Source organism: Photinus pyralis, unplaced genomic scaffold, assembly GCF_008802855.1.
Source record: "Photinus pyralis isolate 1611_PpyrPB1 unplaced genomic scaffold, Ppyr1.3 Ppyr1.4_LG6, whole genome shotgun sequence".
Classification (NCBI taxonomy): Eukaryota; Metazoa; Arthropoda; class Insecta; order Coleoptera; family Lampyridae; genus Photinus; species Photinus pyralis.
This window is the reverse complement of record NW_022170663.1, coordinates 44663676-44686349: the sequence shown is the minus strand read 5'-3', so window position 1 is coordinate 44686349 and position 22674 is coordinate 44663676. Positions and strand designations below refer to the sequence as shown.

Here is a 22674-nt window from a genome sequence, read left to right as displayed (position 1 = left end):
TGCTCCATTTTTTTTACTGTTTTTGTATCTCGTTAAAGCGTTATAGTGTCAGTCAAACACGGAGCTTTTATTTTGGTTATACGTACCGTTTTTATGGGTGCCCAAGTGTTAAACAAGGTATGATATTATTTGTTATAAAGGCCACCATGTCATTTGGATTGTTTAACTCGTAAATAAATTCCCAATTAACTGATTGCAGGGACAGTGCGAATTGATTATTGTCAAAAAGCCTGATATCTCGGTAAGTGAATAAAAAGTTGCTTGATGACTTATAGCACATAGGATATTCACAGTAGGTGAGACAGTGATCAGAAACACAATGCATGGGAATCACACCTACAATTTCTACATTAATAACTGCTGGTACAATAATAAGGTCTAAAACGGTTGATGTTAATATTTACTTACCCTGTTCGGTTCTTGTACTAATTGCTTAAAGTCTAGTACATCAATTAGTGACATAAACCTACATGTTATGGCATCATCAATTTTTCCTACATCCAGATTGAAATCCCCAAGGAAGATGATCTCATTCGAGAATGACAAATAATCAGTTACACAATTCTCAAAAGTTTCAAAGAAATCGGTAATGGGATACTCCTGCCTCCTGTACATCGTGCCAATGACCAGTGTTCTACCATGTAAATTCATCCTTATCCAAATTTGTTCCGCACTGGTGCTAGAACTCTTTGCTTTAATTAATTTGTAACGTAAATTATGTTTTACATAAATTGCTAAGCCACCACCCCATGTCCCTGTTATTCGATCCCTCCTCTCGAAAGCGTAGTTTGGGATACTTACATGATTACTGGATATACGTGGTGATAGCCATGTTTCGGTAACACCGATAATGTCATAGTTATTTGACAAAACATGTTCCTTAAAATCAGAAAAGTTATTTGTAATGATCTAATATTAAAATGCGCAATTTTAAGATAATTGTGTAATGACATCATACAATATAGGAAAAAAATGAGGTATACGCGTAATTAAGCTAGGTGAATTAGTTAATCAAAAATTAGTTTAACTTTTACATTGTTTTTGTTTATTTAGAAATTTAGTTGAATTGTATGAACAATTATGTATGTCCTGAGCGAACCCTGTACGATTTGTGAGATTTAGCATCACTATTATTATGATTATTATTATTATTATAATGGATCACAATGAAAACTGACAAAATTTCAAGTGCGAAAATGGTCCCATTTTACCACCCTCATGTTAGTAAAGGGAGGTATTGCAATTGAGTAAACAATAACCTCCCACTTTTTTTGACGGAAATGCACGTTTTGAAACACTAGAAATCCGAATCAAACAAAATCTCGATTAAGTCGGTCTGTTGGTCCGTCTGTACTCTCATTTCCTGCTAAACGGCTGAACCGATTGGAACCAAATTTGGTACACATATTCTTAGACATAATACTGTGTCCAAAAAGTACCCGAACTCTTTTTATTTAAACTACTCGGTAAATACGTTCGCAGAAATATTTTTTTCTTTTGTTGGCAGCACTGTTCCAGACACCCGTGTCAAATCTCAAGTCATAAATGTCATTAGTATTTGAGTTACGCTTAGTTTTGTATTACACGGAAAGTGATTTTTTCGATTTTACAATGTCTGAAATTATTCAACAATTAAATTTTATTTTCTGAATGGAATGACCGCTGCGGAAACGTTGGGAATGTTGCAGAAAGGTTACGGGTATCAAAAATAACAACATTTTATTGGTACAAAATGTTTAATTAAGGCAGACAACGCGTTGAGCGAAGAGCGTCCCGGGCGACCATCCTCATCAACTGATGAGCAACACGTCAATAAAATCAAAGAATTGGTACTTGCAAACCGTCGATTAACAATAAAGACCATGCTGATGATATTGGTATATCAAAAGGATCACTAAATTAAATTTTGAAAGATGTTTTGGGTCTCAGATGCGTCAAGTCTGGATTGGTACCGAAAACACTGTTTTTTTTGTTGAAAAAAAGCGTCGAGTTTTTCACCAAAAATGCGAAATATATCGTTCCACAACCACCGTATTCGCCTGATTTAGCCCTGTGCGACTTCTGCCTATTTGCTAAGCTCAAAAGACCGCCCCGGGGACATCGTTTTGAGTCAATTGAGGAGATAAAAGTCGAATAGAAGAAGGTGTTGAAGGCCATTCCGGAAAACTATTTGGCATGCTTCGAGGACTGAAAAAAAACTCTGGCGTAAGTGCTTGCATGGGAGGGGCAGTGCTCTAAAGGCGATGAAATATATTTAGAAGAATAAACAAAAGTTTTTCATTTTTATAACGCTTTCCGGGTATAAAAGTGCAGAATATCGCATGCGCAAGCGTGCGGGTGGTATCTGTGCTATAGCAACAGCAAATTTTGTAGAAATGGAAACGGGCCGGATGAGTTGGACGTTGAGTAAGGATTGAGAATCTACTATTTCTTATATTTACTCGTTAACGAACACTTTCTTAAATATAAAATGTAATTTCTCTGCCATTCCCGTCTTGTAGTGGTCTCCTATTATTTTCTAGAAGTCCACTTGATGAGCGTAGCTTACGAAACTGGTCTACCTAAAAGCAATCTAGTAAGCACATCCCAATGCATTTGGAATTAAATCGTTACTTGGGCCGATGAGATTGCTAACGGGTCTGTTTGCACTATCCAATATACACCTTCGGTGCAAGGTGGAAAGGTCAACGAGCCACAATAACTAACGTATTTGGACACGAACGGAGGCATGATGAAAAACAGTGGTATTGGACAGACTGGGGTAGTGCGTTGTATTGCAGCAATTCTTGGTAGAGATAGTATTAACGGTGTCAGGTAGTGATTTTCCGTTTGCGAGACCTGAGGCAAAACGAATAAATAACATCATTCACGTATGCAGGTTATGTTCTAACCTGGAATAAGTAACTAATAATCAACATGGCGTTGTCTTCCGCGGCTTGGCTACAGTTACAGTATCTTCTACTACCCTTAATGTAAATAGCTTGAAGTTCCATCGCGTAGTTTTGATAGTTTATTGTGTGCTCGGAGCCTTCTTGGTCGTTAGGTCCCCATCGGAAGCTGGCATTGGCAAACTCAAATTTTTCGCCGCGCGGGCCACGCATAACGGCCGGCCTCGGATCATTTCCAAAATCGACATATAGTGTCACTACAATAAAACACAATCAATTATTAAAGAGTCGTGATGAGTACTCCCCATTAAAAATGTCAGACGACGACGGCGCCACCGCCAATTGGTTTTGCACTTACCTGAATTTCCATCGTTATGAATACACATCTGTTTGGGAGTACGAGAATATTCCTCCGAGAACCTCAACTCTCCGTCGGCACCTCCTACGTGCATAGCGATAGCATCATCAAGCACAATATTAATAGGAGACTGACATGGCCCTGCACTGTTTGGGAATAGTTCTCTCCAATGCGCGGGTCCTGAACGCGAAAGAGCTATAAAACTGGAAGGCTCGGCGAAGAGGCGACTTACCCTTTGACCCAGTGTAGGAGTACTCAATTTGAATTAACTTGTTACGTTGCCCAGCGCACACCCAATACGATGCCATAAACATTACCGCCGCGACAATTATCAAGATTTCTAATGTCATATTGCCACAGTGATTCTGGTTTGATTTTAAGGCGAATTACTTTAGTCTGTTAGAATAAGTTTAGAACTTTATTTATTTACTTACAATTGCCTATTAAATTAACAAAAACGCAAAATTGACATACCTTTCCCCATTTGTTTCATTTTCCATGGTGACCAGCTGTTATTGTCAAGTGTTACTCAGTTTTTTGCGCCAAATTTTGACCAAGGTCGGAATTATTTCAGTTTCAAAACGGCATTTTGTTAAGCATCAAAATACGCAACTTTGCCAAAATTAGACTACCTATCTCTTACAGTTTCCGAGATCCCCATGGTGGCCCTCGAATTTGCATCCGCCTGTATACTGTAAATAAATGGACTGCCCTTCAAAAGGTTGTGTAGTAGTAATTTTTTAATATGTTGTTGAGGTCTGGACCTTCACAAAAAATCATGTTTTCGACCTTTTGGAGAAAGAGACCGCCCCTGCTGCCATTTTGGATAAAAGGTACAGAAGATCAGTTTCTTCAAAATAACTTCGCAGTGGTTGATTTTACAAAAGGATGGGTTCAAACGACAGTTAATGAGACAAAACTCCTCACATAAAAATGAAAAATGAAACAGGTTGCTTGGCGGCGATTTTTACTTGTGTCCAGTGGCGTATCTACAATGTCTCAAAGGTACGCAATTAGAACGGGCTCCCACTTAAAAGGGGCTATCGGAAAGGTGGGACGTAATTAACAGTGAATTGGAAATGTAAATGAAAGTTTATTGAATAATTGAACAACACTGTAAAATGAATCAAAGAGCCAAAAAAGTTCCTACAAATTTAGACAGAATGCATGTAAAACCGTGTATACCCCTAGTACTTAACGGACAATAGAACCCAGCCGATGAAAATTCCGAATCATTGTTAATATACGTGACAAGTCTGGAGCAATATCTACCATAGGTATACAAAAATTAACAATCCGATGAAGTAACTCTTGAAGTTTAATAATTTAAATCTGACATTAATTTAATACGAAATTAGATTTGCTCAAAAGCAGCCAGCTCCAATAGATTTAAAAGCAACTCAACTCCTTTCCCATTGGCGAAACCTAGCATACCGCAGTCTTACATAAAGTAGGTACATGAACTACTTTGTTAATTAGCGGGACCTTCTCCAGTCCAGAAGGTATCTGAAGGTCCTGAATGCGGTAACCTTACACTGCAGACCTTAGACGAAACAGTTAGCGACATTTAAAGAAAGGCACATTCACACAAAGAATTGAAGTTGCTAATCAAACTTGCAGGAACATTCACATCTGACCAATCTTAAACAAATCAAAATAAGAACAACATTTAAAGTGAAACAAGCACTATTTCCTACATATACCTACAGACTAACATTGATTAAAAGTTGCTAATATAACAATTGTGTAACTGTTGTAAAGTAACAGCATTGTATTTAAAGGTCAATGTATCTCCAACCGCATCTGTAGATACACCAATGGTATTTGTCGTTTGAAATTTTGAAATCAGACATCTCACAATTGACGAAAATTCCATATCAATCAATCAATCAATCAATACTTTATTATCAAAGAACTATAATATAAGGTTCGTCAAAAAAAAACAACAAACTACAATTACACAGAGAGACAAACAAAACAAATTAAAATATATTAAGCCTGAATATCACAGATCAACGGACTGGGATTGAAGAAACTCGTTCACTGAATAGAAGGCATCTTGTTTCTTTGCCACCAACGAAAGACGCAGTGCTACAGTATCATGCGTTTATGAGATACCAAAAATTTATGGAATCGAAAAAAAATACGAACCTTGGGGCTAGAAGCAATAAGGTTTCCACTCTGTGTGATAGTGGCACCAACACTCGCCCTTACTGAAATTCATTTCATGCACTTGTCGAAAAACGCAAAATTGCGATTTAATGCAAACGGACATTTTCAATCGTTAATGCGTTGCCTTCCTGAGACATGTTAAGCAAATCTCACGGTATAACATCATGCCAAATGTGCATTTGTAACTAAATATCCCTAATTAAGATAGCTGAAGTTAGCATGAAAAATAGGGGTTAAATTCACATGAACGTTAGGGATACCACTATAATGAAATTGTGAAAAGTCCCCATCGATCCCGTGCTTTATGATAAAAATAGCTTCGACAAACATTGTAGATCATGCAGTTATATACAAAAAAGCCCTTACACTTTCTCTCCTAAGCTTCAGTACTTCTGGGAAAAAGTGATTCCTAAATTTACTAGTGGTTCTATTATGCACCCGTTTCTACGCCACCTGTGAGCTAGTGTAGTTGACGCGTTTTTTAACGTGGTTTCCCCAGTAGGCCTACTGCACGGTCAATTTTATTTAGTAGAATAATCGGTCTTCTCATTCAATATCATTTATTTGAATCCGTTACATTTTGATATTGTGAAATTATTACGATATGCGATGCCCAAATTGTTCTACTCTTAGATGTTCTAAAATTTCTAACTTCAAAACGAAATTTCGAAAAAATTTGAATGCAAATTTACAGCTACCGTTACAGCACACCTTTGCCAATTCGGGTACTTTCGGAATTTTTCTGCTTTTATCACGGATGTGGCGTAACCTACACAATTTTAATGTGTAACTTTATTGCAGTGTACAGTTTCTGTATATGGTTTCAGTTCACTGTGTCAGTGTACGACTTCGGCGTACGGTTTCGGTGAACGGTTTCAGTGTAGAGATTCAGGGTTCAGCTTGGAGGGTACGGCTTCAGTGTACGATGTCAGTGTACTGTTTCAGTCTACAGTTTCGGTGTATATGGTTCCAGTGCGCGGTGTTAGTGAACGGTTTCAGTGTACACTGTACAGTGTAAGTGTACAGTTTGAATGTACGGTTTCAGTACATGGTTTCAGTGTACAGTTTGAGTGTGCGGTTTTAGCATATGGTTAATTTCAGTGTACAATTTCCGAGTTCAGTTTCAGTGTAAAGTTTGGGTGTACGGTTCCCTTATATGGTGTAAGTGTACGGTATAAGTCATTAGTTAATAGCGTATGGTTTCGGTGTACAGTTTGAGTGTACGGTTTCAGTATATGCTTTCAATGTATAGTGCCAGCGTACGATTTCAGCGAACGGTTTCAGTGTACCAGTATGCATTTCAGTATGCGGTTTCAGTGAACTATATCAGTGCACGGTTTCAGTACATAGTCTCAATTTCCGATGCCATCAGTGTACAGTTTCCGTGTTCTGATTGAGTGTACAGTTTCCTTATATGGTGTAAGTGTACGGTTACAGTGTACGATTTAAGTGTAAGGTTTCAGTGTATGGTTTCAGGGTACAATTTCCGTGTTCGTTTCCTGGTAGGTTCACTGTACTGTGTCAGTGTATAATTTCAGTGTACCATTTCCGTGGTCAGTTTCAGTGTTTTATTGCGGTCCTATGTTATTCAGTGTATAGTTTTAATGCCATTGTCATTCTGTTTGGAGGAATTAACTTAACTTGCAATTGAATAAATGAGGTAAAATTGACTTTTATGGTAATGTAGAGCAAATAAAATCGTTCTTGGCCATTTAGATTAGAAAATATCCTTTACATAACTTTTTGGCTAACTCAGTTTACTTTAAAACAACAAATAAGGTATAAAATTGTCTGTAGAATGCAGACATGTAAAAAATGCAGAGGGTGCAGCATTTAACCTTATAAATGTACGGTCACTTCGGATCAAATCGGAAATGGTACTAAAATAATGTTTGGATTTTTGTCCATAATCTACCACAATTATATATTCATACCACCAGTTCTGCCAAATGCCAGGCTGAACCAAAATATATAAATGCCTTTAGAGTAAGTTATCCTTATGTCTTCAATAATGTAGTATCACCTAGGGTCTCAGCCCTTTGGCACCTTTAGCTATATATAGCATATTTTAAGCCTGGTGCATAATCCGCCATTGTCTGCAGGTAAACCTAGTGACATGGTCTAAATAAATTCACTCACTTACGAGAGCTATTCAGAGAATTGGTGTTAGATAGAGTCATCCAGGAGGTTCTGTAGAATTTGGTGGGGATCCGTCAGGACCACAGTGAAATTAGGTTTTGACCCGGACATTTATAATTACTACTCGTACTATGCGGGACTTTTTTTGAATATGTCCGGACACCTCCCAAGATGACGCTCAAAAGAGTACCACGACCTCCATAGTGGGATAGCCGGGATATCCTCGAAAAAGTGGAACGTCCAGTTAACCGTTATAAAATAATGCATTTTTTTTTCGAGGACATTTTTTACATCTGAAATTTCAGATTTATACTTAAGTACATTTCACTGTCAAAAAATGTGAAAAAAACTGGAAAATTTAGAATGCGTTCAGAGCGATGGCTATTTTTAAATACTAAACGACTTTCTATAGTTCGTATAGTATGCTGACGTTAAATATTTTCAGTTCCAGGATTCCAGGACACCTGAAATTTACTTGGAACGAACTTATCAGCTACTTTGATAACTTTTTTCCATTCAGATGCATTTTTTGCGTTCTACGCATGCACCATTGCCTCTACTCAGTTTTAAGACCGACGTTGTGATTTAATGGTAGAGCGTTGGGCTATAAATCCGCAGATCGGGTGTTCGAATCTCTGTTGAGGTGACTTTTCATCTGTGGCAGAGATGAGAATTACCTTAGACCAGTTTCGAGCATTCTGCCAGTTACTCCGAATAAGGTTTTCCTGCAGTTTTCCTAATTCGTAAGGTAAATACAGTAGTATAGAGCTTAAGACCTTCTGCGAGAGCACCTCTAAAAAGCATTATGCGAGTCACTCTGTAATTGGGCGCAATTCTGTTGAAGGCCCAGAACAACAGAGGGATAATAAATAAAATAAAATAAATAAAAATCCTGGAATCTTGGAACTGAAAATATTTAACCCAACATAGTAAGGCATTAGTACATTTAACTCGATCACAAAATTTGTAGACAACAAAGAACAGCACACATTTTATTTCAAAATCGATATTGTAGCCATACTCAGCTCCATGGAAGTGACTTAATTATTACTAAATTAACATCCACATATGTAAGTGATAAAATCCTTAATTTAAAACGTTTTTCAGGTGCGTCTACTCGGGCAACACATTTTGGTTAGGCAACACTGTAGTACCTTCAGATACAGCTTTCCACAATTTTGTTCTACTTTGCCTAAGCTTTGACTATTCCATTTAGCTGGTCGTGCCTTACCTATCAAAGGATTTCATATTATTAGGGCCTCGATATTATACTGCAGCACGGGCAAGGGTATACCCTTTGGGAAAAGGTCGATGTTAAATAATAGGATGATTATCTTAAAACAAGTTTGGAAGAATTACTTACCCACTCGTCTTAAGGATGCGTTTCATTGGAAGTAATTTAAATAAATTTTATCTAATCTAATAAAGTTATTCTTGAAAAGTATGCGAGTGAGTAGTGAATACTTCTACGGGATTTGTCAAGGATTACGGAGTACGGCTAGATTCATAAAATCCGAATTAACGCTCGAAGTTTGCACTTCGACAATCTTTCAAGTATTTTACGGCAGACTGATTGAATCATGCGGGCGTATTAAGTGTAAAAAAGGAGTAAATGAAAATGAAGTAGAGCGGCGACGTGGGAAACTTCGAGGAAACTTCTCGCGGAGATTGATATAGGAGAATTAATTAATTTGGGCGAGAGGAAGAAAAAATTGTCACAATAAAAGGGGATATCAAATAAACCAACACGGAGAGATCCATTCAATTTCTCAACGTATAACCATAAGAGTAAAGTCTCGTTACGCTCGTTATCCGAGGGCTGCATTTAAATGAGTCGCGGCATCCCAATCCAGCTCCTGTCTGATCCTATTTAAACGGCAGAAGATTGAAATCATTCGCATCGCTAGCAACATTTTCCAACTTCTGTCCGCTGTCTGTGGTTGATGTTACTTATTCCAATGTCCCCTCACTTCGTTTTCCTCGAAAATAAATTGCATTCAATAGTTAGTCATTCGGGGTATAATTTTCAGCCAACAATTCACCGACATTTTATGAAACCAATTGAATCCTGTTCGTTTATTTTTATTAGCATTAATTAAAAAGTTTATCCCTATTTCGGATGCGCTTTCATTTCGCTTTTTCTATATAAGTACAATTTCCGTGTACTAGCACTTTAGAACATTGGATAAGGGCCTGTTTGAGGCAAGTTTACTTTACCTATTCTGTTGTCGGAAATATATTTGTGGCATCATGTGTGATACTCTTTTTTGGGTCCCTCCTCTTAACGAACACATCGGTTAAATTGCGTATTTTAGGGCTTTGCACAGAAAAAACGGATCTATAATCGTTATTGTATATAGTCAAACGTTAATCAAGGAGTCAACGAACAATAAAATGAAAATTCCTTTGAATTCTGGTCGTAGCGATCGTCTGAATTCAGAAGGACTCGTTCTGCAAATCTATAACAGACAATAATACAAAAAAGCAAGTAAAAGGGGTAGTGAATCGCGCGGTACATAAAATATTGCGAAATAGCTATGCTAACGTGTGACACAGATGCAATCGTATATTAGACTGTAATTAATACTCAAAAAGAATGACTTTACACTAACTAAAGCAAAATTTTGATCGCCCACGGGACAATCTCAGGGTAAAACAGCATAAACGTGCTATTAAATTCAAGACAGGAATTTACAAAGCACAAATAACTAAATTTCTATTCAATAGCAGTGCAATCTAATTAATTCAAAATGTAGACACGATAATATGAGGAAATTCTTTGGAGTAAATAAATGACGTAACTAAAAAAGAGGTAGATGTCACTCCTTCGATAATGACAGTAATGATCTCCCAGGTTTCGTAACACTTGCATTTATAGGAACTATCTTGAAATCTCCACGTATAAACAAATTTAAATGTAAGTAGGTCACAGGTAGAATCACATCTTTGATTTAACTGAAATAGCGGGGACTCTGCCGGAAATCTAGAAACATCCATCGCGTCGTTCGGTACTGTAATCATCCTAAAAATTGCGAAGTTATCCAAAACCCTAAAAGAACATGCGTAATGAAAAAAATGCTGCGTAATAAAGTAACATGCCTCGTATTGTTTAAATGCAAAATACAAATCCGTAATAACCTTTCAATTGAGGCACCACAGACATCAAAGAGAAAGAGAAAGCGTCCCAAAGCCAAAGCACTAATCCTTTACGCGCAGTCAGAAAGGTATTGGCGAAATTTACATGTAACGTCACTGAAGAGAAAAAAATACGACTTCGCGAGCAAAACAAACTTAAAGAAGGGATAGCCAGAAATACCACGGACCAAACTGCACGACCTCGGTCGGTGACGAAAAGAACTAAAAAAGAAGAAATCTATACTAAGACAGTCACAAGTTTACCACAGGAATACAAAGAAGATACTTAGATGTTCAAACAGGAAAAAATGTTAGACAGTGGCATGTTCTTTCTTGAATTTTAAGTATTAATCGGCGTTTTCGTTTCATATCTTATCGCATCTAGGTCATCTTGTTCTTCTTCATTGATGTGTTGCCCCTTTGTTAGTACCGAGTTTGAAAGGCTGCTTCGGTAATAATTTTTTACATAGTTGATTGTCTCTTGGCGATCCAATGTAAGACGCGTGGTCCCTAGTTTTACTGTCGATTTAGGGAAGGCCACCTCGACCACCTCTTCGGTTGGTAACACCTGGATTTCCTTAGCAAATTCGACTTCCTCGCCCCCTTCTATAGTCTTTATATCCTCAAGTGAAATTCTCGGCTCTTCTTGGTTTCGTCTTGTTTGAAGGTTTCTCCCTTGGTTACGCCGCTTTAAGTAGTTGAGGCGAGTTTTACTCAAGATTTACCTTTCCTTACGGATCATGACAGGGTATAATTTTACAGCCTCGCTTATACATGCATTTCTCATCTTGTATTTTTAGCGTATTTTTTTCAAAAATGCGCTTATTATATTCGTTATGGCTGGCTGACTGGCTGTGCGGCTGAGATCTCAGCAATTCAATAGCTAGAGACTTCACATTTTCATTAAAAGCTTTCTGCTATAGTGTAGATGTGCAGGCTCTAGTCTATTTTGAGTTAGATTACTCATGAGATAAATAATTTTAAAGTTCGCTAATAAAATACTGATCTGTATTACCAAAAATGCGCTTTCATCATGCATATGCTGATTTACAACTTGTTTTTTTGCAGGTTTTAGATTTGCGAAATGCGTGTGTTTCTTAAGCGGCGTTTACATGGGTCAAGTTACTTGACTCAAGTTCACTTGGTCAAGCAAACTTGAATGAACTTTACCTGTGTTCTTCAAGTATTTCATTGCTCGACCATTGATCAAGTGGTACTTGAGCAAATAGCAAGTAAAAATTGAACATCTTTATTTTTTCAAGCAAGTTGAATGCACTTGAGCATGTACAAAAGGCCACTTGACCAGTGTAAACCCACATTCAAGTTCCATTATATTTCAAGTAGACAGCTGTAGATGAGGTAAGCTATGAGGGCTATTTTTGTTCAAGTTCCTATCGATGAGTACGTAAACTTTGGAAGACGTATTTGAATGAGCGTTTCGTTTTTGAAAATAGTAGGCTTCCGTCCGCCACTAGCAGTTGTAGCTAGACTGACCGATCAGTTTTTTCTACGACAGTGAAGGGTAAACGTGTCATCCACAATCAACTCTGCCGCCAAGTGCGAACTCCGCTCTGTAATTCGATTTTTCTGTGCCTAGCGGAAATCGCAGGGTAACGAATGTGTATGGTGACAACTTCATGGGCGATAGTATGGTACGGAAATGGTGTTTGGAGTTCAAAGGACGAACTGACGTGCACGATAAAGGCGGCCAGGGAAGAAAATGTATATCGACCGAAGATGCTGTGCATGCGGTGGATAAATGGATTTGACAGAAGCGACGGTTCACAATTTCTGAGTTATCGGACGCCTTTCTTTGAATGTCAAGATCAACTGTCTGCAGCATCCTGACCGAGAAGCTTGGTTACGGCGAAGCGTGTGCGCGATGGGTCCCAAAGTGCTAATATCAAGCATCAAGCATCGAGCATCAAGGTTGTAACGGGAGATGAGAGGTGGGTTAAATTTGAATCTGAAGGAACAAAAGAACAGCCAAGACAATGGATTCCCCAAACGAACCGAAGAAAACATTCTCTGACAAAAAGCTTATGGCAACTATTTTTTGAGACCGCAAAGGTGTTTCCCTGGTTGACTTCATGGAGTATGGAACGACGATCTCCTCCACCGCACACTGCGAGACGCTGAAACGGCTTCGGAGAGCGATACAGAACAAGCAGTTCAAATGGGAGGTTTTTATAATCATCCGCCGTACCGGGTGACCCAATAAGACTGTTCCTCGGCCATATCTCGGGAACCGTTCGTCGTATGACGATAAAAAAAATGATTGGGTAAATCGGTCGTGAAGAATCGCTGGAAAATATTTTCAAGTTCTAAAAATGACCACCAGAGGGCGTAACTGCCATCTTAAATTTTAAAATTGCATTCTCTTTAAATTTCGCATAATAAACTAAACATTATTTTTTCACATTTTTAAAGAGAATCAGTTTATCTATCATTTTTGTAAAAACAAAAACTCAGTTATTTAAAAAACAAAGATGGCGTGGGGCGTTCAATTGTTTTTGCAATAACTTGCTCTAACTGCTTAACCTCGTTCTTAACCGTTGGCCCGATTGTAACAAATTTGGCATCGTTGAAAAGAGCATTCCTTGGGCAACAAGAATCAACCAAAATATAGTTAATTTAGTTGAATCCTTCTCCGCCAGGGGGCTAGATTTGACACTATGATCCAAAATCCTAAAAAAATTTAAAAAATCAAATGGAATGATATGACTTTTTCTTTATGAAAGAGTACCCAAGTAACACCCAAAGAGGCCAGTGAAAAGCGTTTTTCAAAATCTCGTTCCTAACCTCAAATATTGGGAAAATGAGATTAATTAATTAATTAATACAAATGCCTAAATTATATCTCATTTGACGTATATCCGGTATTTGTCGACGGCGCGAAAGATTGTTTGGAAAAGGACCCTACACTTTTAGGTAGGTCTTGGAAAATTAAATAAATGAAACACGAAGCATTATAAAATAATAACAGCCGTAATTTGTAAATTATTCTGCTGTTTATGCATTCAGAAAGTGCAGTTTTTTGAATTTGTAATATTTTCTAAAATGCCCATTTCTAACCAAGAAGCATTTAATGTGCTGGCGATATATTTTGAATATTTTCAAAATGCAATTATCGCTCCCCGCATCTGCTATTTGCGTTATCCGAATCGACCACGAACCATCGCCGCCAGCATATTGAATGATTCTTGGTTGGAAATCGACATTTTAGAAAATATTACAAATTCAAAAAACTGCACCTTCTGAATGCGTCGGATTGCATCGTGTTTCATTTGTTTGATTTTCCAAGGCCTACCTAAATGTGTAGGGTGCTTTTCTTTTGGATTCCACTAAATTAACTATATTTTGGTTGATTCTCATTGCCCAAGGAATGCTGTTTTCAACCATACCAAATATGTCAAAATTGGTCAAACGGTTAAAAAGTTAAAGCAGGATATTGCAAAAACAATTGAACGTCCCACACCATCTTTGTTTTTGAAATAACTCGAGTTTTTGTTTTTACAATAATGTTAGGTTTTCTTTAAAAATGTGAAAAACAATTTTTTAGTTTATTACTATGCGAAATTTAAAGAAAATTGGTACAAAATTTAAAATTTAAGATGGCTGTCATTTTTAAAACTTGAAACTATTTTCCAGCGACTCTTCATGACCGATTTACCCAATAATTTTTTTACCCCTAAGTCATATGACGAACGGTTCTCGAGATATGCCCGAGGAACAGTCTTATTGGGTCACCCGGTACAGTTCGGATTTGGCTCCAAGCGGTTTTCATCTCTTCCCTAAATTGAAGCAGAAACTATAGGAGGAAGACGGTTTAAAACAAGAGAGGAGATCCAAAACATGGAAAAAACATGGTTAGGCGAGCAGGAGGCGGACTTATACGATGAAGCTAGTGCCCCGCTACGAGAAATGCTTAAATCGCTTTGGCGATCACGTAGAAAAGGAGATTAAGGTTGTATAGCTACGTATGGAAATAAATATTTCTATATACTTGCCTTTCTTTTAATTTGGCAGCCAATCGAAATTTGAAATTATTTATTCTAAACATTATTTGAATAATGTCTTAAAAAAATATGAAGTGGAACATAGTTGCACAAATTATTGGATTTATTTGAATGTATTGAAACTACTTAATACGATGAAGTTCCTCTTTGCAAGAGCATCAGCTACATCAAGGGTGGCCGCCATTTTTACTGTCGAACACTCACTCAAGTGCTCCACTTGAATCGAGCTTGCAACAACGTTCTTTTTACTTGAATGTAGTGTAAACCCTGAATTAAACTTGACCAATGTAAACGCAGCTTTATATTCATTCCACCGCTTAACTTCAGCTCAATTTCAGATGCACCAGATATCAATAAACTCAACAGTAGCTGGTTCGTAAGGGTGTATCCCTTTAAGGCATTTACAAAACGAAATCTAGTTTTTCGGCGAATACACGAGCATCAAATAAAACGACGAAATTTGAGTAGGATTATTCAAAAATGTTTTTTTTAATTAGTTAATTTTCAATTGCGGAAGTACCGATGTCATTAGATGGTTTCTTGGAATATATGAGGTAACGTGCAGTACAAATGTACAATATAGGGATGAAACAATAAAAGCGTAATAAAAAATTCTCCCTTTTTTTCCATCGTCCAGCTCTATAATAAGGGCAAATTACTGCATTCGAATACGTCATGTAAGTAAAAACCAAAACGTTTTGATCAACATACATCGTAATTTTTCCCATTACAAACGGCAATATGTTTGCGCTGCGAGCACATTAATTTGAACTTCTGTTTAGCTAGATTATAGATGCAATACATGGAAAATATAAAACGGGCCGCGTATTATTAATGAGTTGTTGTAGTTACGTTGACATGCATGCATGCAATTCCTGAAACGTACAACTTTAAGGCACGTCAGAAAATCACCACCACAGTGACGTGTATTATGTGCTCGCATTGTGGAAGTCTCTGCTGCATTTTTGTCTCTCTTTATGCCTTTTAAATATATTAGCATCATATATCATAATAATATATTCAAAAGATAATACCCCCAAACCTAATACTTTAAAATAAATCCTCCCCGAAGAGATTTCTTATTATGAAAACCTTGATCTACTGTTGCAACTGTATGAATATAAATTACATAACGAGATTTATGGCATTCCGGTATAGTGCGGCATTGTCAGCTTTAAGCTTGATCGTCTGTTTAAATATGAAAATATTACAATTCTTTGCAAACATTCAGATCAGAATTCTCAGTTCGCGTGGGTCGTGTGTGACGGGAATTTGACGTATTACCTGACGTTCGATTACCTTCTATTTTTGTTCACTTTTCTTACACGCCGAGTGATTATAATTGTATGTCGAGGTTTTTATACTCAATTTAAATTGACAGCAGCTTTTCAAAAGTGACGAACAAGTTAAAAAAAAAAGACGAACAGTGAATAATAATAAAGAAATAAGTTATTGCATTGCGAAATACTACCTGAGATCGCCTATAAACCCTCTTCTCATAATGTATCGCGTACACCAGTTCATTCAATGAATGCTCCGTGTTGGAACTGCCAGAAGTTAGGGCACACAATGTCGGAGTGCCCCGGCCTAAAACTATTATTATGTATGCTACCGTTTGGGCGCAAAGAGGTTCACAATCGCCGCGAGATTACCTCTTCCGGCCAAGCGAAACCCGCACTTCCTACGACCACTTTTTGCGCAACCAAGACAACTCTCGATTTTATCAAATGCCATTTAGCGGAAGATTTCGACCTTATGTAGAGGTTACCATTAGTGGAATTCCTCTCTTAGAACTTTTAGATTCAGGATCACCCCGCTCTGTATTTGAAAAAGAAGACCGTTATTATTATTATGATGATCATTTTACTTCCTGTTTTACCGGATGTGGATAGCAACTTTCTTATTTCAAATAGAACACTCTATATTTTATGGCATTGTCGAAATTTACATGAAAATCGCCATCGTTTGATACCACATTTCCCTATACCGAGCATCAAAGGTTTTCAAGTTATTTAAGATTTTTAAAATGTTTGACGTTTCACTGCTTTCCTTTAGCGCCCTGTACATATGGTTCCGTTGACTTGAATTTCAAATCAACAATACTGACGTGATGCTACATGCGAAAGATTTAAATTTTGGTCGCCCTTCTACAGGGTGTTTTAAAATTAATGGTCAAGTTTAATGACTTCGAACCTTAAAAAGTGAATTTTTTCTATGAGGGGAAAGACATTTGACATTTTATCCCTGTTGATAGGGACCAAAATGTCACTTTTTATGAAATTATTTTTTTCCCAGGGATAGTAATAATAATACACACTTATTTATTATACAAGGGAAGTTGGTAGTCGCCTTCCTACTCTTCCAATTCTCCAAGAGAAACAACTTTGTTTTTAGCATTGGAGATGTTAGCATTAGAAAAGTTTACCTTTGCGACACGAGCGAGCTTGCGAGTGGAGCAAGTGCTTCCGTGTGAATATGGGTTATTTGTGTTTTACTTATGACGTTGTTATACAGTTATCATTTCCAATGGGTGCGTTCACCAGAACCAAACGTGTTTGCGCTTTGATTACGTTTGCAAACACAAGCTGTTTAGGCGCTGGTGAACGATAGGGTGCGTTTGCCAGAACCAACTGTTTGCAAACCGTTTGCGCTTTTTACATAAGTACGTTTACTGAACGCGTTGCTGGTTGTTAAACTGTTTGCAAGCGGACGCCATTTTTTGAATCGCAATTTAAACTCGCTGAAAATCACAAACATGTTTGTAAGGCATGCATATTTGTTTAAACCATCGGCATATAGGTTTATGCGCGAAATTGGAGTAAATTACTAGTACCTATACATCACGACCAAAAATTGTATAATTGCACATTGCACAATGGGCTTTAAAGGTGTAAGAGATAAATCGAATAATTTAATTATGAATGAAGAAGGGAGCATTCCATGTATATACAGGCTGATTCAAATTCGAGGTACACGATGGGGATCTCGGGAACTGTAAGAAATAGAGGTTGGCAAAGTTGAGTAGTTTGATACTTAACAAAATGTCGTTTTGAAACTGAAAAAATTCCGACTAGGTACTTTCGGAGATATCCAGAAAAAAAAATCGTTTTTATTTGTTACCTAAGTTATTTAAATAGTATATTTCATTAGGAGTCCGGAAAGCAGGCTTTTTCCGTGCGCGCGTGGCAAATCATGCAAGCACGGAAAAAGCATTTCTGGACGTGTAATGAACGATATTTTTTATTATACTTCTTTTAAATCGATAACATAAAAAACAACAAACTCGCTAACATTTTTATTTTGTAACAGTTATAGAACATGCGTTTTCATGGTTACTATCAATTCACTTCAAAGGCGATTTGTTTAATTAGTTTATTTCAGATAAGGTTGACGAAACGTCAAAAAATGTCACAAATTGTCAAAGAAGTTTATCTAAATATTCAAACATCTAGGAATTCAAACGCAAAATACTTACATAATATGAAAAATTACAACGCATATAGATTTTCTGAAAATTAGTTTACTTCCCTGTAAATTTGTATTGTAAAGCAATATTTTGGGTATTTATATTCAGCGCACGGAAAGAATCAAAGGGACCGGGAAAAGTTTTTCCGTGCGCTAGTCTGGAAAAGGCCAGATACCATTATTTCTAATACAGGTGTAAATAAGGTGATTTCAATGAAGTATAATAAAAAAGATATTTCAAAATAAACGGCACATAATTGTGACCACTTTTTTCCACATACAAGATGCTAGTTTTAAATTTTTAGTCTGACGTTTCGTCTCCGGCTAACCATCATCACCTTTGTTTTTTCTTATGGAAGTCATTTTTACTTTTTGTGTCATTTGATAGAGCTTTTTCCTATCAATAAATGGTGCTGTTAATCCGTAAAAACGCAAGAAACTGCGAACGTACACTGCCCACGACAAATTTGCGAGACGAAAAAGAAGATATTTTAACAGTATTACTTCAGCCTCCCACGACCAGTTTTCTTTTTATTGTGGACAAGGGTTTCATAATTATCCCGAAATTTCCGATCCAAGTCTTCATGTGACACATCATGCCCTTTTTCTTGAAACACGTCTATTTCTGACCAAATATGTTTTTTTCCTTTTTGGATCTCGAATGTCAAATTTGAAATACTCGGCGAGTAATAACTTTGTAGTGAAATCGTTCCACACCAAACTTCTCTTCGAATCTAATTAGGATACATTATTCGTATACTAATGATTAACACAAGTATCTCTATAACCTATAACTGATACTGGCTGAGTGCTCTCGATTTCATTTGGACTTGTACTGACCCCTTCATATGCGGTTTATGAAGGCTCCAAAACGGCACGAACGATTTGCTCGTCTCCTAGTAGATTCCTGGCCATCAAACTCTGCCTTGCAACACTATAACCTATAACCAACTATAACCACTCAAGGATCCAGTGAATACGCATTTAATATTCCCATCTTGATTTTCTATAGGACAATTCAGTTCATCTCGTATAGCAGGTAGAAAGGTTGCCATATTTTTATTGAAATGTACAAAAAGAATACAAAACGGTTTTCTCAAACTTCACTCAAATTAAATTTCTTTGGCGGGCAACAAATTAAATAAAATGTGGGGAGTTTGGATTGGTTAAAATGCGTTATGGAAGCTATCGAATCCCTGCAATACGTGCAATGTGTAATTAGCATTGCAAAAAACGTGGCAACGTTTTCTTTGGCGGGCAACAAATTAAATAAAATGTGGGGAGTTTGGATTGGTTAAAATGCGTTATGGAAGCTATCGAATCCCTGCAATACGTGCAATGTGTAATTAGCATTGCAAAAAACGTGGCAACGTACTCGGGTCGTTGCATTGTTTCGTGCTAGGGGCATATGAGTGGTTTTCCATCGAAAACTTCAGTGACGGCCAATTAATATCGTTTTAAAATCGCGGAAACTAATGTAACGAAGCACGATGACAATGAGGACGAAAGTTGAGTTATAAAGACAAAGTAAAGATTTTTAAGAAGTTCAAGGAAGGAGAAGTATTTGAAAACCCATTTCATTTGCTGAGCTGGAACCTTAACTGGGAAAAAAGGACACAGAATATTATGACGAGTCCCTAGGAAGTGAACATTAAAGTAAAGAAATGAAGTGGAAACTGTAAGTAGTTTGTTTTATAGATATACTATCTGTAGAATTTCATAAGAAGTTAAGTGAAGTTTATAGTTTTTTAGTGAAGTTCAGTGAAGTTGAGGACAAGTTATTAAAGACATTTCATGAAGATATTCAAGATTTGTAACCAAGATTTTAATGAAGATATTGAAGACCTTTAATGAAAATAAGTGCAGTGATATGAAGTGAAGTGTACATGATGTTTGAATAGGTTTTAGGATCCTTACGTCAATTAGGTTAGATTTTTACATTTTTTGACATGGAATCTTAGGACTTTATGATTTACGGTGTTTTGATAAAACGGATTTTAGAGCCCAAGTAAGTAAATTCAGCGTTCGGGATCGACCGAAGGAAGATTTATATATTCCAGTGTCAAAGTTCCAACAATTCGCAATCGTGTCGAAATTCAGTTAGATGTTTCTCGTATTTAAAAATATCGTGTGAATTCAGCGGATTCCACAATCATTTCACGCGCTCTCCGTAGTGCCACCGTGTAAATAATAAACTTACACCTATATCCCGTATAAAGTGAAATTGCAATACAGAAAACTGGTAGCACATTTTGATAAAAAATTTCATTCGTGTTTGTGCCGCTAATGTTAAAATTAACCAAGGTGAAAACTATGTAAAAGGGGTTTACACACTAAATCTGAAATTCACCAACAAACCTTTAAAAGCGACATTATGCTAGTAGGTACTCGTTTATTTTATCAACCCAAAAATTTGTACTCAACAGGATCACAACCGAAATCGCCGAATCAATCGATCAACATCGAAAACGTCTCTGAACTACTACACTACCGATAAAACGTAACATCAGTACAAAAACCGAAGAAGAAACCATCCTGTTTGCTGGGATGACGATGACAACATATTTTGGGATAATCAAGGTTACGGAAAGAAAAACGAAGAGTATCACACAACTCGCCTATAAAGCATTGTATCCCTAATATGTTACCAACAATATCAATATTATCAATAATAGAAACGTATTTCAGAAGTCCAAAAGGAAAAATGGAATATCCTTCTCCATTCACTCCTCAATTCCAACCTTGACTCCTCAGAGTTAAATTTGGTTTAGTTTAAAGGAGTTTACGTTCGACGGAAGGATGTTGTTGGAGAAATGAGTTTGGGAAACTTTCTGTATTTTATTTGTAATAAATATATTTTGGTTTGAATTTGAATTGTCCTCGTAGTAAACGTCTTTTTACCTCAAAAAGACAGACTGCATTACTGGTTCACTTTACTAAAAATGTGTGGAATATCAATTCTTGGTCGGTTAACATGTTTCATTATAACCTATATTCGTAATAGGTCATCAGCACTAATGCTCAAGAGTTAATTTCCGAAATGATAAGCAAGTTATTTATCCAATCGGTCAATAAAGTTTTCGCTGCAATAATTATTCGTTGCGAGCGATAATGAAAGTCATTTTCCCCTGTCGCACGAATCGCGCAAAAGGATCAATAAGTGGATATTAAACAGCTAACAGGAGTTGTGCCGAAAGCGACATGACAAACTAAACGTATTGCTGTCGAATCGGTTATGCCTTTTTTAAAATTGTAGTAGAGTACCAATTACAGTGGTGCACGTTGAATTTTAAAAACCAATCGCATGTGTAGTTTGTCGGACAATCACCGTCTTTCCATTAGATTTTCAAAGTAGTTTCAATCAAGCCACCTGATTCTCGACGTTTTCCATCACAAGACACTTTTTCATTAGGATTCCCTTTAGTTCCTTCATTTTCCCCTTATTGGAAAATACTTGAAGCGTGAAACGGACCTGGCAAGAAATTTTTTAAGAGTTACAATATCCAGGTTCTCGCTATAACATTCAACAGGGCCGGTAATATCTTTGAATCTCCCGTATTTCTTCTGCATTAACTTCGCTTCATCCTTTATTGAAACACTGCTCCTGCTTATATAAGACTAAAGTTCAATAAAACGTTGTTATTTTATGCTTTACTACTTTCCGACAAAATTCTCAGAAATTTTAATATTATTTTCAACGCTTCCGTTTCTCTCTCGTACGCAATTGGGCCATAAAATGCAATTTACTCTTGATGCATAATTTGTTGGAGTTCTCCGTAAAAGGTTGTAAAAATGAAAGGACAGAAAGTCGATTTGGAAACTATCGGGGGAAAATATTTATTACGTTATGGAAGAAGAATAAACAAGTTTTCGTGACTATATTGTCAACAAGTGTTTACCGTAAAGATATGCGATGCCGAAGCGTCCATTTAATGTAGGTAGTTCAATATTGGGATATTTTATCTTGCATTAAAACTATACTTTTTTCTCGTCCGTTTTTGCTTATGGCGTTCTCCTTTCTTGGCAAGATTGATGATGTAAACATTTTTGAGTTTTATTAAAGCGTCATCAGTTAACGTAGAGCTCACTTTGGACGCTTAACGATTTGTTGCGTTTGAAATTTAAGGGAAGGCATGAGGCACATTAAGTTGTTCTTCGCAATTTACGAACCGAAACGTCCTTGATACATTAATTTTTGTTAGATTTTCTAATCTGGGCTGGGACTACTTCTTTAATATCTATATGTACTAACGTTTCCATTCGAAATTGTGCTAGTTTTGTGCTGATTTGTGTTCCAGATTCCACCTAGATCAAATCGTAATCGTAATCGCTTCGAGCACCTCGGTAAAGGTCTATAGAAAGTGCTTGCAAGCAGTAAACCTTGAATTACACAGGTAATTACGATTTTCGCAATGAAAAGGCACCTGCAATTGCTAGCTTTAAGAGTCAACAAAGCTTGCAAGCACTTCCTTGGACGCAAAGAGCTTGGAGTACCAAC

The 22674-nt window shown here is 36.9% G+C and overlaps 1 protein-coding gene across 1 annotated transcript; it reads right to left on the bottom strand.

The window, feature by feature from the left end:
- Nucleotides 1-2441: 2441 nt before the first annotated feature.
- LOC116175167 (carbonic anhydrase 1-like) lies at nt 2442-3755 on the bottom strand. Its single transcript, XM_031493287.1, has 6 exons — nt 3721-3755; nt 3479-3642; nt 3247-3426; nt 2892-3145; nt 2614-2838; nt 2442-2561 (listed from the first exon to the last, which is right to left on the bottom strand). The coding sequence occupies exons 2-6, from the start codon at nt 3594-3596 to the stop codon at nt 2460-2462; spliced, it is 879 nt and encodes a 292-aa protein (XP_031349147.1). The 5' UTR covers nt 3597-3642; nt 3721-3755; the 3' UTR covers nt 2442-2459.
- Between the last annotated feature and the right edge of the window lie 18919 nt (nt 3756-22674).